Source organism: Trichomycterus rosablanca, chromosome 11 (assembly GCF_030014385.1).
Source record: "Trichomycterus rosablanca isolate fTriRos1 chromosome 11, fTriRos1.hap1, whole genome shotgun sequence".
Classification (NCBI taxonomy): Eukaryota; Metazoa; Chordata; class Actinopteri; order Siluriformes; family Trichomycteridae; genus Trichomycterus; species Trichomycterus rosablanca.
The window spans coordinates 695,726-712,809 of NC_085998.1; the positions used below are offsets into that span (position 1 = coordinate 695,726).

Below are 17,084 nucleotides of genomic sequence, written 5' to 3' on the forward strand. Positions count from 1 at the left end.
AATCTTTGGTGTTTATTTGACAAACTTGTTTTATGTACATTTTTCTGCAGGTTGTTGGGAGCTGCTGCAGAAGAAGCTTTCACTGATCTGAGGAAGGTTGTGAGTATAAACCTGTTAGTAGAGAGAAAGCTGGATTTGAGTCAGAAGATAGATGGAGATTCAGGAGTGAAGAAGCTCTCAGAGCTACTAAAGGATCCACACTGCAGACCCACCACACTCAGGTGAGTGATCAGATAGCATATACAATGTGATTATGTTCACATTAAATCTGTAAATATGTTAGTGTGGGGTATAAACATCTAGCAAAGTCGTTTCCTGCCTGTTTTGCATCTGGATACTGAAGATTGTGTTTAATTGATATAGTTTGTTATATCAAAATAATAGATTTTGATATAAGAATGCAGAGTTGCTCTTGAAGGTTGCTGCTCAAGTGGCGCACCAGAGTTGGGGTTTCAAATACATCGTATCGAATCTCAGCTCTGCCTTCCGACTGGGCTGGGCAGCTGTATGAACAACAATTGGCTGTTGTTCAGGGTTGGGGTAAAAAGTCGGATCATAGGTCCTCATAACTGGTGCAACTGCGGCCCCTGCTGGCTGACTAATGGCGCCTGCACAGGGCTGAGGAATAATGCTGATGGGGGTGTGGCCCTCCGTACACAGTGCCCGTTGGTGTATGTAAATGCCGTCTGTACTGACTGTATGTGCCGGTAACTGGACACGACTAGATGAGGAGAGAAAGTTGGGGGAAAAAAGTGGAAAAAATTATAATAATAAAAACACTTGTAGGTTATAAATGTAAAATTTATGTGCAGGATCTATCTGAAGAGATGGGTTAGGTCCATTTTACTTTACATTTTACATCTTCACACCATCCAGGTTCATACTTACACCAAATAACTTCATACTTATTAAGAAGAATCTTTGTTTTTATTATTTGCAGCTTGAGGAACTGCAGCATTACAGATAAAAGTTGTACTGATCTGAAATCAGCTCTTGATGTAAATCCATCACACCTGAAAGATCTGGATCTGAGTAACAATCAACTAGGAGATTCAGGAGTGATTCAGATCTCTCATCTACTGAAGAATCCACAGTTCAAACTCCACAAACTCACGTTAGTATTTAATGTTTTTTATAAATGACTAGATCATAAAAGTGCTGTGATATTTTATCTTCTTACAAAGTTATTATTTATGAAAGTAAAATATGATCCAGCAGCGAATTTAAATAATAAATATTTTATTATTTCTGCAGATTATCAGATTGTGGTGTAAGAGAGGAAGGTTATGCTGCTCTGGCTGAAGCTCTGAGATCAAACCCATCATCAGAGCTGATGGAGCTGGATCTCAGAGGGAACGATCCTGGAGATTCAGGAGTAAAACCGCTTGATGATCTAGTACAGAATAAAAAATCTAAACTGAACAAACTGAAGTAAAGATCTTTTCTAGTATAATGATGTAATGAGTCATTTAAGTTATAAAATAATTTCAGATCATGATGATTCATGCCAGACTTTTGGTTCTGCTGCTTCAGGTCCATCCTTGGATATTAGTAACTAAGATTTTCCTGTCTGAAAAGTATCTAATCAGTTGTTATTGTTGATTTCTTCGCTCCTGTCTCACAGATCCACTGTGGGTTTTGATTCTGAATTGGTGGTTCTTCTCTTTCTGCAGGTTGTTGGGTGCTGCTGCAGAAGAAGCTTTCAATGATCTGAAGAAGGTTGTGAGTATAAACCTGTTAGTAGAGAGGAAGTTTGATCTAAGTCAGAAGCTAAATGAAGATTCAGGAGTGAAGAAGCTCTCAGAGCTACTGAAGGATCCACACTGCAGACCCACCACACTCAGGTGAGCTATTATTTATTTTTTCATGTAAATGGTGAATTTACTGACTTTTTTCTTATTAAGTTTTCATAATAAGAGCATGATCATCATCATTTCAGTGTAAGAACAAGTTTTCAGCAATCACAGTTACAGTGTATCACAAAAGTGAGTACACCCCTCACATTTCTGCAAATATTTCATTATATCTTTTCATGTGACAACACTATAGACATGAAACTTGGATATAACTTAGAGTTGTCAGTGTACAGCTTGTATAGCAGTGTAGATTTACTGTCTTCTGAAAATAACTCAACACACAGCCATTAATGTCTAAATAGCTGGCAACATAAGTGAGTACACCCCACAGTGAACATGTCCAAATTGTGCCCAAATGTGTCGTTGTCCCTCCCTGGTGTCATGTGTCAAGGTCCCAGGTGTAAATGGGGAGCAGGGCTGTTAAATTTGGTGTTTTGGGTACAATTCTCTCATACTGGCCACTGGATATTCAACATGGCACCTCATGGCAAAGAACTCTCTGAGGATGTGAGAAATAGAATTGTTGCTCTCCACAAAGATGGCCTGGGCTATAAGAAGATTGCTAACACCCTGAAACTGAGCTACAGCATGGTGGCCAAGGTCATACAGCGGTTTTCCAGGACAGGTTCCACTCGGAACAGGCTTCGCCAGGGTCGACCAAAGAAGTTGAGTCCACGTGTTCGGCGTCATATCCAGAGGTTGGCTTTAAAAAATAGACACATGAGTGCTGCCAGCATTGCTGCAGAGGTTGAAGACGTGGGAGGTCAGCCTGTCAGTGCTCAGACCATACGCCGCACACTGCATCAACTCGGTCTGCATGGTCGTCATCCCAGAAGGAAGCTGACGCACAAGAAAGCCCGCAAACAGTTTGCTGAAGACAAGCAGTCCAAGAACATGGATTACTGGAATGCCCTGTGGTCTGACGAGACCAAGATAAACTTGTTTGGCTCAGATGGTGTCCAGCATGTGTGGCGGCGCCCTGGTGAGAAGTACCAAGACAACTGTATCTTGCCTACAGTCAAGCATGGTGGTGGTAGCATCATAATCTTGGGCTGCATGAGTGTTGCTGGCACTGGGGAGCTGCAGTTCATTGAGGGAAACATGAATTCCAACATGTACTGTGACATTCTGAAACAGAGCATGATCCCCTCCCTTCGAAAACTGGGCCTCATGGCAGTTTTCCAACAGGATAACGACCCCAAACACAACCTCCAAGATGACAACTGCCTTGCTGAGGAAGCTGAAGGTAAAGGTGATGGACTAAACCCAATTGAGCACCTGTGGCGCATCCTCAAGTGGAAGGTGGAGGAGTTCAAGGTGTCTAACATCCACCAGCTCCGTGATGTCATCATGGAGGAGTGGAAGAGGATTCCAGTAGCAACCTGTGCAGCTCTGGTGAATTCCATGCCCAAGAGGGTTAAGGCAGTGATGATAATGGTGTTCACACAAAATATTGACACTTTGGGCACAATTTGGACATGTTCACTGTGGGGTGTACTCACTTATGTTGCCAGCCATTTAGACATTAATGGCTGTGTGTTGAGTTATTTTCAGAAGACAGTAAATCTACACTGCTATACAAGTTGTACACTGACTACTCTAAGTTATATCCAAGTTTCATGTCTATAGTGTTGTCCCATGAAAAGATATAATGAAATATTTGCAGAAATGTGAGGGGTGTACTCACTTTTGTGATACACTGTATATGCTCACACTGTTGTGTAAATGTAATTAGAAAGTAAATTAATTGTTGGGTTCTTTTGTACTTAGTAGTCTGGGAGGTTGAGTAATACTGTGCAGGAGCTCAGCTCAGTAAGAAACTAAGACCAAGTCAAAATCAGAGACGGGCCGCTCAGGTGGCACAGCGGTAAAAACACATGTGCTCAATTGGGTTTAGTCCATCACCTTTACCTTCAGCTTCCTCAGCAAGGCAGTTGTCATCTTGGAGGTTGTGTTTGGGGTCGTTATCCTGTTGGAAAACTGCCATGAGGCCCAGTTTTCGAAGGGAGGGGATCATGCTCTGTTTCAGAATGTCACAGTACATGTTGGAATTCATGTTTCCCTCAATGAACCGCAGCTCCCCAGTTCCAGCAACACTCATGCAGCCCAAGACCATGATGCTACCACCACCATGCTTGACTGTAGGCAAGATACAGTTGTCTTGGTACTTCTCACCAGGGCGCCGCCACACATGCTGGACACCATCTGAGCCAAACAAGTTTATCTTGGTCTCGTCAGACCACACTGTAAAAAATCGGAGGTAACTTCAACTAAAAAAAATAAGTCAACATTCTGCAATCATTTTTTTAAGTAAGCAGACCCTGTCTGTGCAAAGTTTAATTAACTCAAAAAATCAAGTACAACTCAAAGTGCACCAAACTTATTTAATTGTGTTACTGCAAATAACATTTAATGTCCTTAGTACTTGTTAATTTGAGTAGACATTACAAATTGTTGTATGTACTATAAACTCAAACCAATTTAGAATTTAAGTGTACCAAACTTATTTAATTGTGTTACAGCAAATAACATTTAATGTCCTTAGTACTTGTTAATTTAAGTAGACATTACATATTGTTGTAGGTAATAAAAACTCAAACCAATTTAGAATTAAAGTGTACCAAACTTATTTATGTTGCATCAAATAATATTAAAAAGTAATCTGCATTTTCAAATGTCAATTTAAATTGGCGTGACTTACTATTTCAAGTAATAAAGTTGTGTACATATAAAATGAATTTGAATTAGCCCTTTCTATAGTTACTGACGTATACAAAATAAACAAAAAACTCAACAGTAAGATTAACATTGTTGTTTTTTATTTTTTAAAAATAAATATTTCAAGTAAATAATGAGGTAGAACAATGCTTCTTCCACATGAATCAAAAAGCAATCAACAGGTGGGAACATACACAGATCAGCCATAACATTAAAACCACCTCCTTGTTTCTACACTCACTGTCCATTTTATCAGCTCCACTTACCATATAGAAGCACTTTTTAGTTCTACAATTACTGACTGTAGTCCATCTGTTTGTCTGCATGCTTTGTTAGCCCCTTTCATGCTATTCTTCAATATTCAGGACCCCCACAGGACCCCCACAGAGCAGGTATTATTTAGGTGGTGGATCATTCTCAGTACTGCAGTGACACTGACATGGTGGTGGTGTGGTGGTGTGTGTTGAGTGGATCAGACACAGCAGCGCTGATGGAGTTTTTAAACACCTCACTGTCCCTGCTGGACTGAGAATAGCCCATCAACCAAAAATATATCCAGTCAACAGCGCCCCGTGGGCAGCGTCCTGTGACCACTGATAAAGAATGACCGACTCAAACAGCAGCAATAGATGAGCGACCGTCTCTGACTTCACATCTACAAAGTGGAGCAACTAGGTAGGAGTGTCTAATAGAGTGGACAGTGAGTGGACACAATATTTAAAAACTCCATCAGCGCTGCTGTGTCTGATCACACTAACACACCACCACCATGTCAGTGTCACTGCAGTGCTGAGAATGATCCACCACCTAAAAAAAAATTCCTACTCTGTGGGGGTCCTGACCATTGAAGAACAGGGTGAAAGGGGGCTAACAAAGCATGTAGAGAAACAGATGGACTACAGTCAGTAATTGTAGAACTACAAAGTGCTTCTATATGGTAAGTGGAGCTGATAAAATGGACAGTGAGTGTAGAAACAAGGAGGTGGTTTTAATGTTATGGCTGATCGGTGTATCTGTGCAATAAATGCAACACTGCAATAAATGCAAACAAAAATCAAGCAGTGCAATACATTTAGCACTGGATTCACACAGCTAGCAACAAAGTGCTTCACGCAATAGGCAACAGCACACTAAAAGTGCAATAAAAGTAACTCTGCTTCCACACATTTTCAAAACTGCATTTACAACCACAAATCAGAAAAAGCTGGGACAGTATGGAAAATGCTAATAAAATAAAAATGCGTGTTCCTTTAAATTTACTTTGACTTTTTTTTAATTGCAGACAGTTTGAACCCAAGATATTTCATGTTTTGTCTGGTCAGCTTCATTTGTTAATAAACATCCATTCCTGCATTACAGGCCTGCAACACATTCCAAAAAAAACATTTGGGACAGGGGTAATTTAGTGCTAGTAATGAGGTGAAAACACTATATAATGATGCGATTTTAAACAGGTGATGTCAACAGGTGATTGTAATCATGGTTTGGTACAAAAGCAGCATCCAAGAAAGTCCCAACCTTTTTTGGAATGTGTTGCAGGCCTGAAATGCAGGAATGGATGTTTATTAATAAATGAAATGAAGTCGAGCAGATAAAAGATGAAATATCTCAGGTTTATACTGTCTGCAATCAAATAAAGTCAAAGCAAATGTAAGAAACTCTGTGTTTCTCATTATTTGCTTTTTCCATGCCGTCTCAACTTTTTCTGATTTTGGGTTGTATGTCCAGTTGACCTGACCTTCTGCATAATAATGGACGTAAGTCTTCTTTTCACTGTGGTATGTAAAGTAAGACACAACTGCTAAATTGTCACTGATATTAATCTTTATGGTAAAACATAAACAGACTTATGCAACTGTTATATACCCTTGTGTCTATGCCATCTCCTGATTCTGCATCAATAGTCAGCACCAGCCCATTCATGCTGTATTTATGTACCTCATGCCTCTAAATTTTAGGAAATTTAAAAGAAAAAAAAGAAGTCTGTTTTTAGCATAAATATTAATATTGGTGACAATTTAGAAGTTGTGCCCTACTTTACATACCACAACAGCTAAACATTTTTTTGAGAAAGAAGGCTTACATCCATCATTATGCAGAAGTGTCAGGTCAACTGGACATATATGCAGTTTTAAAAAATCAACACTGACACACGTCTCTTTAACCCCATCAATTATCAATCATTAAAGTTGTGAAATTATCATTTCAGCATGAACAAATACAATGCAACCAAACAGGTAAACATTAGTTTTGTGAACTCAACAGACCTCTGTGAGGTGAAGTAACAGCAGAACATAGCTTAGAAGTCTTGGCTCAGCACATGTTAAGAGGTTAAAAGTTTGTTTTTAAAAGACTGTACCCTTGCTGAAAAATTGGTTCCAAGCCCTAAAAAAACTTTCTGAATGACCTCAAATGTATATTTTAGTTCTTTGGGGTACTCAATATTTAAAGCATAAAAAAGGCCGAACAGTAGAAGAAAAGCACTTGGCAGATCACTGATGCCTTCCACAACCACATTCTCCTCAAGGACGATAGCAAAGCAAACCACATCTGGCGGAGAACACTGAGCCCCTCCATAATCATCAAGGACTGTCAAGATCGCCACTTTCACATCTTTTGTGAACTTTTCTTCGAGATCAGTGGTCTGTTGGACATATTAAAAGTAAAAAAAGGAAATTAACAATACTTTAAATCACAAATCACATGCATGGTTGTATGCCAAATATAAATAAACAAAACATTTGTATTTACCAAGCAGGTTTTTAAAACAGCATCTGCATGCACCTCCCTCAAAAATAGTGGAAGTCCTTTAAGTGCTGCAGTCTTTCGATGCATCACGATGTCCGAGGTCTGTAAAAAAGTGTGTTCAAATATTTTAAATATTCTGAATTTTCTGAAATTCAAAACAAAAACATCACAGTTAATATATAAAAGTACAATGAACTATTTGGTTACATTAAATAGGTAGTTGGGCATCACACCTGTTCATCAAGCTCATCAAGAAGAGCCTGCATATTTTCTCCAAAGGCTCCCCTTCGAACCCTGTACAGTTTAAGGAGTTTTGGTGTATATGTGTCCAATGCACCAAGAAACTGTTGCTTTAGACTGACTGTGGTTATTCTTTCAAACTCACTGCATATCTACAAAGAGAGAACAAGAACAAAGAACTAAATGTATAACCAGTCATGATAGTAAGTTTGTTTGTTTATTAGGATTTTAACATCATGTTTTACACTTTGGTTACATCATGACAGGAACGGTAGTTACTCATTACACAAGGTTTATCAGTTCACAAGGTTATATTGAACACAGTCTTGGACAATTTAGTTTCTTCAATTCACCTCACTTGCACGTCTTTGGACTGTGGGAGGAAACCGGAGCAACTGTAGAAAACCCACGCGGACATGGGGAGAACATGCAAACTCCACACAGAAAGGATTTGGACAAAACTAAAATTACATTAGTTGAGAGGCCACACATCATATAATTTTTTTTCTGGTCTTCCAACACCAGCCAATCACCTTCACTTACTACCAAGCTACTAGTAACTACTGACAGAATTGTAATACTAACTAGCTACTTCTGGTTAGCAGCATTGCTAAGTCTACGCTTTGACAAATACTAAATTGTAGAGTTAAATAAATAAACATAATAAAAACATACTAACCTGATGCTCCAGGAACAATGCTGGCCATCGTTCTCTGACAAGACCAACTGGAGGTTCCTGCTCAACTACCTCCTTACGCCGCAATGAAAATGTTAGTTCCATACTTGAACTCACAAAGTTCATGTTTGGACTCTTCTTTGCCATCTCTGTCCGCATTGCTTCTCTTTCTTGATCTAGGGAATCGTCACTCACTCCAACTGGGTGGTCCGGCAAGTAATTCACCTCAGCTCTTCGTGGTTTTTTCAAAAAATTCCTTCCATCCTCGGTGCTTTTCTTCCTTGCATTGACAGTGACTTCTTTGCAGCCTGCATTGCGAAGTTTAGTTCTGTAATTTCCTATTTTAAAACTAATACTCTGCCTCCATCCATGCCAACCATCTCCTTCACCTGGCTCACATAGGCAGGGATGTTTGTGGATCAGTGCCATTGCTACAGAATCTACCTCATGTTTGGCTGGATAAGCTGTTACACTGAACACAGCCTGTGCAATCTTGTCCAGAATATCATTTTTCATGTCCCTTGTAACATCCAGAGATATCTTCTTTGCGTTGTACTCTTCATTGCCCTTTTTCAGTCTAAGTTCCACATCATAAGAGAAAACAGGGATGACAAAGGGGGATGGCCACTGACAACTCCGGCGAGTATTCAGTGAGTCTGTGGAAGTGCTAGGGGAATCAGATGAACTGGACATAGAGGCAGTGTCAAGAGATGATACCGATGCATCTGATCCCTCAAGGTCAAGGCATGGATCATAGAGAACTTTCAAAGTAGCTTTTTCTGCTGGCAGCTCAGAAATATCTGACAAATTGCACAATTCATTTCCAAATTCTGGATCTTCATATTGGAGACTAAAACCTGCTTTCAGTTGAAGTCTACTCTGAAGAATTTCTTTAAGGTAATCCAAAGATGCAAGTGGCTCAGATATGCTGATTTTCCTTATGTTTGCTGGAGATATTATGACGCGTAGCAGCATTGTCTTACTTATGATAGTAGACAGAAAAATATGGCAGTCTTCACTGTGACCTCAAAATTGTCCATTCACCTCAATTCACTGGAAGTAACTAAAAGTTGTAAGAGATCAGAAAAGGTGTATTAAATTACTGAAACTCTAATAGATGGTTATTTGGTAAGAAATAAGCAAAATTAAATTAAAACAAAACATACTAATAAATTAATGAAGCAGGAAATACTTGGGCATTACAAAAAGCTTCCCTCCCACAGGGTAGGCTGCCAATGGATAAAAGTCATTGAGATCATTAAGGGAAAGGACTTGTATTGCAGCATATTGACTCTCATGTAGTTCATATGATCTAAGATGTTCAACATACCAGGATGGCAGGTGTTTGCAAAGAAATCCAATCTTGTTCTCAACAACAATCTTTTCAATTTTATAAAACTCTGGCAGTCCTCCACACTGCCCTGCAGAAATGATCATACCCTCTGTGTATCTGACTCCATTGAATTGGACATTGGAGGCCAAGGACACTTCATTGCAATTTGGAAACCTCTTCTGTATTGCAGCTCTCCATGTTGCGTCTAAAGAAAAGGTGTTTACCACTTTAACACTTTCAACATGAAGAGGAGACTTCAGCAGCTGCGAGCTATCAAGATGGTATGCAACCATTAGCTGATGCCTAGATGCAAGGGTCTGAAGAATATTCTTGAAATTATGGGCATCACTGACAACCTTCTTAAAAAAGCTATGTTTAGCTTCGAATCTCATGGTCCATAATTCCACCAGTGGTCCAAAGCACCTAATCAGATGTGGATAATGTTCCACATAGTGATGTTTGGGGCGCAGACGCACATCAGGAAAGGTCTGAAGAAATAATTTCCGGTGGTCAGATATTTTACACTGCAAGTAATTCAATGATTCATCTGAGAATTTCGAAGAAACTACAATCTCAGTAATATCTTTAAGATCCATTAGTATCTCCCAGGCAGGTTCATTTTCAGGCACAAGGCCACCGATCATAAGAGGTAACAACCTTAACAATGTCCAGTTTTCATGGCCATTGCCCCCAATTGTTCCTTTCAAAAAACTAGACTTGGGGATTTTGTGAGGTTTGTTGATTTTATCTGTGCCTTTATAAGGAAATGATGTTACACAACTATTTACAGCATCCAATGAAAAGAAACCATTCACTATCAGTTTTTTTAAACATAACGCTAATTCAATAGGGACAATTCCCTCCAACAGGTCATGCAAAATATCCGGTGGAAAGCTGGTGACTGTGTGGAAATCTGTTAAGTACTTGCTGATCACACACTCACTCTTAATGCCATCAACACAGGCTTTATCACTGTCCTGGAGCTCATTTAAAGCAGCATTGTGCTGTGCTGGAGATCTCAATTGAAAATGTGGGTACACTGAATCTACCAATGTTTCTCGGCTAACTAAACAAAACCTACAAAAATGTTTGACAGAGAAACTCTCCTGGAAGCCAGCAAGTCCGTGTGCTGCAAGGTTGTCTGCACAAACACAGAAAATTGTTCCTTTTACTCGACGATTCAGTGGATCAAAAAATGCTCCCTCCTTTTCTAGAACAGCAATGTCCTTAAGTAAAGGCTCAAAAAATTTGTCAAACCCAAAAAGTTTCACGTCTTCACTCTTGCCAAGAGCAGCTAACTGAATTGTATGTAGGGAAGAACGGAATTCTGCTGGTATGTTAAGCAGCACCCAGTATACAGCAGTGATTTTATGTATTTTTTTTGATGTTCCCAGTGGATTGCAGACTTCAAATTCATCAATATACAGTGCTAAGGCAAGGCCAAATTCCTCTTTGCCAAAAATTTTGTGTGTTTTAAAATACTTTCCATCTTGATATGACTGGTAAAAACCATGTAAACTTTCATGACTGAACTGGATGTTTTCCAACACATCATGACAGCTAAGCAGACAAGCAAGAACTTGATTAACTGGTACATATACAAAGGAATTCTTTTTCTGCCTATCAAAAAGATACTCTGTTGGTTCAATTACAGGAAAATTCCCTTTAAAGTAGACATTTCTTTTGTAATCAGTGGAAAGGATACCTTTTTTTGAAGTTGCAAATAAGGGATTTGCTCTAAAGATGGCTTCTAATACTTCTTGAACAACAGAGTCATCAATGTCCCTATGATGTTTGATAAGAATGTCTTTTACACTTTGATGTGCATGCAAACTTGAAAAATAAACAATATCGTTCAACTCTTCAATTATCTTTTGTGTTGCTTGTCTGGAGACATGTAGAACAGTTTGCATACAAAGAAAAAGTGAAGCAAGTTTATGCTGGAGTGTTAGCGCATCTACGTTTTCTGTTCCCGCTGAAGAGGCAGTGAGTGTCTCATTCCCAATCTGCCCAGTTAACTCCTGATCCAAAATTGGCATTTCATCAGCATTACTGTCTCCCACCTCATGAACAATTGCTATCGAAGTCCTGAAGTCTTTTACTGTTTGATCTTTATGCAACCTGCTCCTGTGACTACTAAATGTTGAAATAAAGTTGCTTTTAAAATCACAATTACTAAATGGGCACCTCACTGTATCATGTCTCCTTAGATGTACTCCTAAGTGGCTGAAAAATTGCTTTTCATTACAAATGTCTCTGTAACCACAAAGCTCACACTTAAAGGTACAATTTTTGTTGCTTAAAGAAGCTTTAGTATGGCATCTAGAAAGGTGACATCTCAAAGAACCTGCTGTTTTAAATGAACATACACAATTAAAGTGGAAACAAGGCCAACGTGCACCTTGGAACCCGTGACGCACTCTGTGGTGTTTCAGCAGAACATCTGCGGATTGGCTCGTAAACAAGCATATTTTGCATTGCATGGTGCAAACAAAACAATCGAATAAGCAAAATTACCTGAGATAGTAAACCTTACAAGGTAAAAGAGCTAACCTAAAAGCTAAAGGTTTAGCACAACTCCTCCGTAAAGCCGCTACAGTTATTTAATACTTTCTTCTTAATTAACACTTTTTACTTTCACTCATTCATCAACTTTGAAACATTTCATGAACTATTAACTTACTTTTAGTATTCAGCCAAGCCGAGTCTTCTAGCCAGCGCATAGAAAAAATAACTGTCGCTCCCGCGTTCTGACCGATGGTCACAGAGCATGCGCAAAGCAGACAAAGCGCATGCGCGGCTTACACTTCAGCAACACGCAATATCTTAATTTTTCTCAACACGATTTTTCAAGTTTTGCGTATTTTCTGTTAAATGTTAAGTACAACAATACATTTTGAGTTAGGTAAACTTTGAACTCATTGAATTAAGTAACCAACTTACTATTTCAAGTAGTGATAACTAATTCTGAAGTTCTATTTTTTACAGTGCACAGGGCATTCCAGTAATCCATGTTCTTGGACTGCTTGTCTTCAGCAAACTGTTTGCTGGCTTTCTTGTGCGTCAGCTTCCTTCTGAGATGACGACCATGCAGACCGAGTTGATGCAGTGTGCGGTGTATGGTCTGAGCACTGACAGGCTGACCTCCCACGTCTTCAACCTCTGCAGCAATGCTGGCAGCACTCATGTGTCTATTTTTTAAAGCCAACCTCTGGATATGACGCCGAACACATGGACTCAACTTCTTTGGTCGACCCTGGCGAAGCCTGTTCCGAGTGGAACCTACGCCGCACACTGCATCAACTCGGTCTGCATGGTCGTCATCCCAGAAGGAAGCTGACGCACAAGAAAGCCAGCAAACAGTTTGCTGAAGACAAGCAGTCCAAGAACATGGATTACTGGAATGCCCTGTGGTCTGACGAGACCAAGATAAACTTGTTTGGCTCAGATGGTGTCCAGCATGTGTGGCGGCGCCCTGGTGAGAAGTACCAAGACAACTGTATCTTGCCTACAGTCAAGCATGGTGGTGGTAGCATCATGGTCTTGGGCTGCATGAGTGTTGCTGGCACTGGGGAGCTGCGGTTCATTGAGGGAAACATGAATTCCAACATGTACTGTGACATTCTGAAACAGAGCATGATCCCCTCCCTTCGAAAACTGGGCCTCATGGCAGTTTTCCAACAGGATAACGACCCCAAACACAACCTCCAAGATGACAACTGCCTTGCTGAGGAAGCTGAAGGTAAAGGTGATGGACTAAACCCAATTGAGCACCTGTGGCGCATCCTCAAGTGGAAGGTGGAGGAGTTCAAGGTGTCTAACATCCACCAGCTCCGTGATGTCATCATGGAGGAGTGGAAGAGGATTCCAGTAGCAACCTGTGCAGCTCTGGTGAATTCCATGCCCAGGAGGGTTAAGGCAGTGATGATAATGGTGTTCACACAAAATATTGACACTTTGGGCACAATTTGGACATGTTCACTGTGGGGTGTACTCACTTATGTTGCCAGCCATTTAGACATTAATGGCTGTGTGTTGAGTTATTTTCAGAAGACAGTAAATCTACACTGCTATACAAGTTGTACACTGACTACTCTAAGTTATATCCAAGTTTCATGTCTATAGTGTTGTCCCATGAAAAGATATAATGAAATATTTGCAGAAATGTGAGGGGTGTACTCACTTTTGTGATACACTGTATATGCTCACACTGTTGTGTAAATGTAATTAGAAAGTAAATTAATTGTTGGGTTCTTTTGTACTTAGTAGTCTGGGAGGTTGAGTAATACTGTGCAGGAGCTCAGCTCAGTAAGAAACTAAGACCAAGTCAAAATCAGAGACGGGCCGCTCAGGTGGCACAGCGGTAAAAACACATGCTGGAACCAGAGCTGGATCTGGAATACATCGTATCGAATCTCAGCTCTGCCTGTCGTCTAAGGCTGAGCAGCCACATGAACAACAATTGGCCTGTTGTTCAGATGGGCTGGACTAAGCCGGATGGGGTCTCTCTCTCATGACTGGTGCAATTACGACCTCTGCTGGCTGATTGATGGCGCCTGCACAGAGATGAAAAAAGAGTCCTGTCAGGATGTGTCTCTCCATACACAACGCTGAGCTGCACTGTACTCGTTAAGTTTGAGTGGGAATTGGACACGCTAAAAAGGAAGAAAAAGGGGGAGAAAATGCATTAAAAAAAAAAAAAAAAAATAAAAAAAAAAAAATATATATATATATATATATATATATATACTATATATATATATATATATATATATATATTTATATATTTCTGCAAATATTTTATTATATTTTTTCATGGGACAACACTATAGAAATAAAACTTGGATATAACTTAGAGTAGTCAGTGTACAACTTGTATAGCAGTGTAGATTTACTGTCTTCTGAAAATAACTCAACACACAGCCATTAATGTCTAAATAGCTGCAACATAAGTGAGTACACCCCACAGTGAACATGTCCAAATTGTGCCCAAAGTGTCAATATTTTGTGTGACCACCATTATTATCCAGCACTGCCTTAACCCTCCTGGGCATGGAATTCACCAGAGCTGCACAGGTTGCTACTGGAATCCTCTTTCACTCCTCCATGATGACATCACGGAGCTGGTGGATGTTAGACACCTTGAACTCCTCCACCTTCCACTTGAGGATGCGCCACAGGTGCTCAATTGGGTTTAGTCCATCACCTTTACCTTCAGCTTCCTCAGCAAGGCAGTTGTCATCTTGGAGGTTGTGTTTGGGGTCGTTATCCTGTTGGAAAACTGCCATGAGGCCCAGTTTTCGAAGGGAGGGGATCATGCTCTGTTTCAGAATGTCACAGTACATGTTGGAATTCATGTTTCCCTCAATGAACCGCAGCTCCCCAGTTCCAGCAACACTCATGCAGCCCAAGACCATGATGCTACCACCACCATGCTTGACTGTAGGCAAGATACAGTTGTCTTGGTACTTCTCACCAGGGCGCCGCCACACATGCTGGACACCATCTGAGCCAAACAAGTTTATCTTGGTCTCGTCAGACCACAGGGCATTCCAGTAATCCATGTTCTTGGACTGCTTGTCTTCAGCAAACTGTTTGCTGGCTTTCTTGTGCGTCAGCTTCCTTCTGAGATGACGACCATGCAGACCGAGTTGATGCAGTGTGCGGTGTATGGTCTGAGCACTGACAGGCTGACCTCCCACGTCTTCAACCTCTGCAGCAATGCTGGCAGCACTCATGTGTCTATTTTTTAAAGCCAACCTCTGGATATGACGCCGAACACATGGACTCAACTTCTTTGGTCGACCCTGGCGAAGCCTGTTCCGAGTGGAACCTACGCCGCACACTGCATCAACTCGGTCTGCATGGTCGTCATCCCAGAAGGAAGCTGACGCACAAGAAAGCCAGCAAACAGTTTGCTGAAGACAAGCAGTCCAAGAACATGGATTACTGGAATGCCCTGTGGTCTGACGAGACCAAGATAAACTTGTTTGGCTCAGATGGTGTCCAGCATGTGTGGCGGCGCCCTGGTGAGAAGTACCAAGACAACTGTATCTTGCCTACAGTCAAGCATGGTGGTGGTAGCATCAACGTCGTTCCAACTCTAAATCGTCCAGCCTATTGATGACACCCCAACTTGGATACAGCATTTGAGTATGCTCCCCCGCCCACCTGCCATGCTTGTTTTTGTCCCATTCACTTCCATTCATTTTTTAAAATTTTGAGATATCATCGCCGTTCCAACTCTAAATCATCCAGCCCCTTGATGACACCCCAATTTGGATACAGGTTTTGGATACGCACCCCTGCCCACCCGCTGCACTGCAATCACACTCAAATTTTCTTCAGGAAATGCACCTCTCTAGTTATTATTTGCACAGGCATTTTACACAACTGTTGGTGTAGCACGTGAGAAATGTGAGCCTATTTCTAATCTTGGTTGAATTTTAATAGTAGGACACAAAGAGAATTATTTATGAGCATGGCCTAGATCCAAATGATCAGGGTGCTGGGGTTAGAGGGACATAAAACCTGTTAACACAGGTGCTGTGGTAACTATTGCAGGAAACTGAACATAACTGATCAATCCACTTATTTAATTTCACCCTTTCTTCTGTTTGATTGTATTTTCAGACTCAGTCAGTGTAATCTGACAGATGAAGGATGTTCAGCTCTGTTCCAAGTTCTATCATCAGATTCCTCCACTGTGAGAGAACTCGACCTGAGTAACAATCAGATTCAGGATTCAAAAATCAAAATGATTTCTGATCTACTCAACAATCCGAACTGTAAACTACACACTGTGGGGTAAGTATGAATTAAGCACCTCCCCACAGACAGCCCAACGCCACATAAACATTTATTTAACTGACAAAGGTACAAAAAAATGGCTTAAGTTTTTTCTGATATCATTGTGCTTCCTAAATAAAAAACAAATTTAGAATTTGATGCCTGCAAAGCACTCAGATAGTTGGGACAGAGGCAAAATAAAAAAAATGTTTTTAAAATATTCAAATTCCACAATTAGCTGGTGAACGGGTAACAGGTGAGGAAATCATGATTGGGTATAAAAAATTCACTTAGTTCAGAAACATTTTACATTTGTCAGTGCAAGATGGCAAATAATTGTAAAAAAGTTCAATCTGGAGAAACCTCAATTTATTTAGAGCAAAGCAGGAAACACTAATAAATGAGTTTTAATTTTGAGCTCTTGTAGTGCAGTACATAAGAATCGGTTATCCTACTGTAATAAATATCTACATGGGCTTGAAAGTACTGTCTATTAACACAGTCCACCACTGCAAGAAATGCAACCTGAAACACTATCACACAGGGGTAAACACGCCTCCGTCTTTTTGAGTGTGATGTAGGCAGCTAAATCTAAAAGTTTTTATATTTGCAAAGTACAATTTTATCAGTGAAAACATTAGAAATCTTTGTGTTTACTTTTATCAGTTAAATAGAAATTCAGTAGTATTAACAAATCACAGATTAACAAATCATTTAATTTCCC

The 17,084-nt window shown here is 40.2% G+C and overlaps 1 protein-coding gene across 1 annotated transcript in view; it reads left to right on the plus strand.

Moving 5' to 3' along the window:
* Window positions 1-17,084, plus strand: part of LOC134323457 (uncharacterized) — a 92,921-nt gene that overhangs the window by 57,035 nt on the left and 18,802 nt on the right. Inside the window, exons 16-20 of the mRNA XM_063004983.1 lie at window positions 51-221; window positions 941-1,114; window positions 1,255-1,431; window positions 1,674-1,844; window positions 16,205-16,378. Coding sequence (XP_062861053.1) covers window positions 51-221; window positions 941-1,114; window positions 1,255-1,431; window positions 1,674-1,844; window positions 16,205-16,378 — 867 coding nt within the window. The remainder of the gene's footprint in view (window positions 1-50; window positions 222-940; window positions 1,115-1,254; window positions 1,432-1,673; window positions 1,845-16,204; window positions 16,379-17,084) is intronic.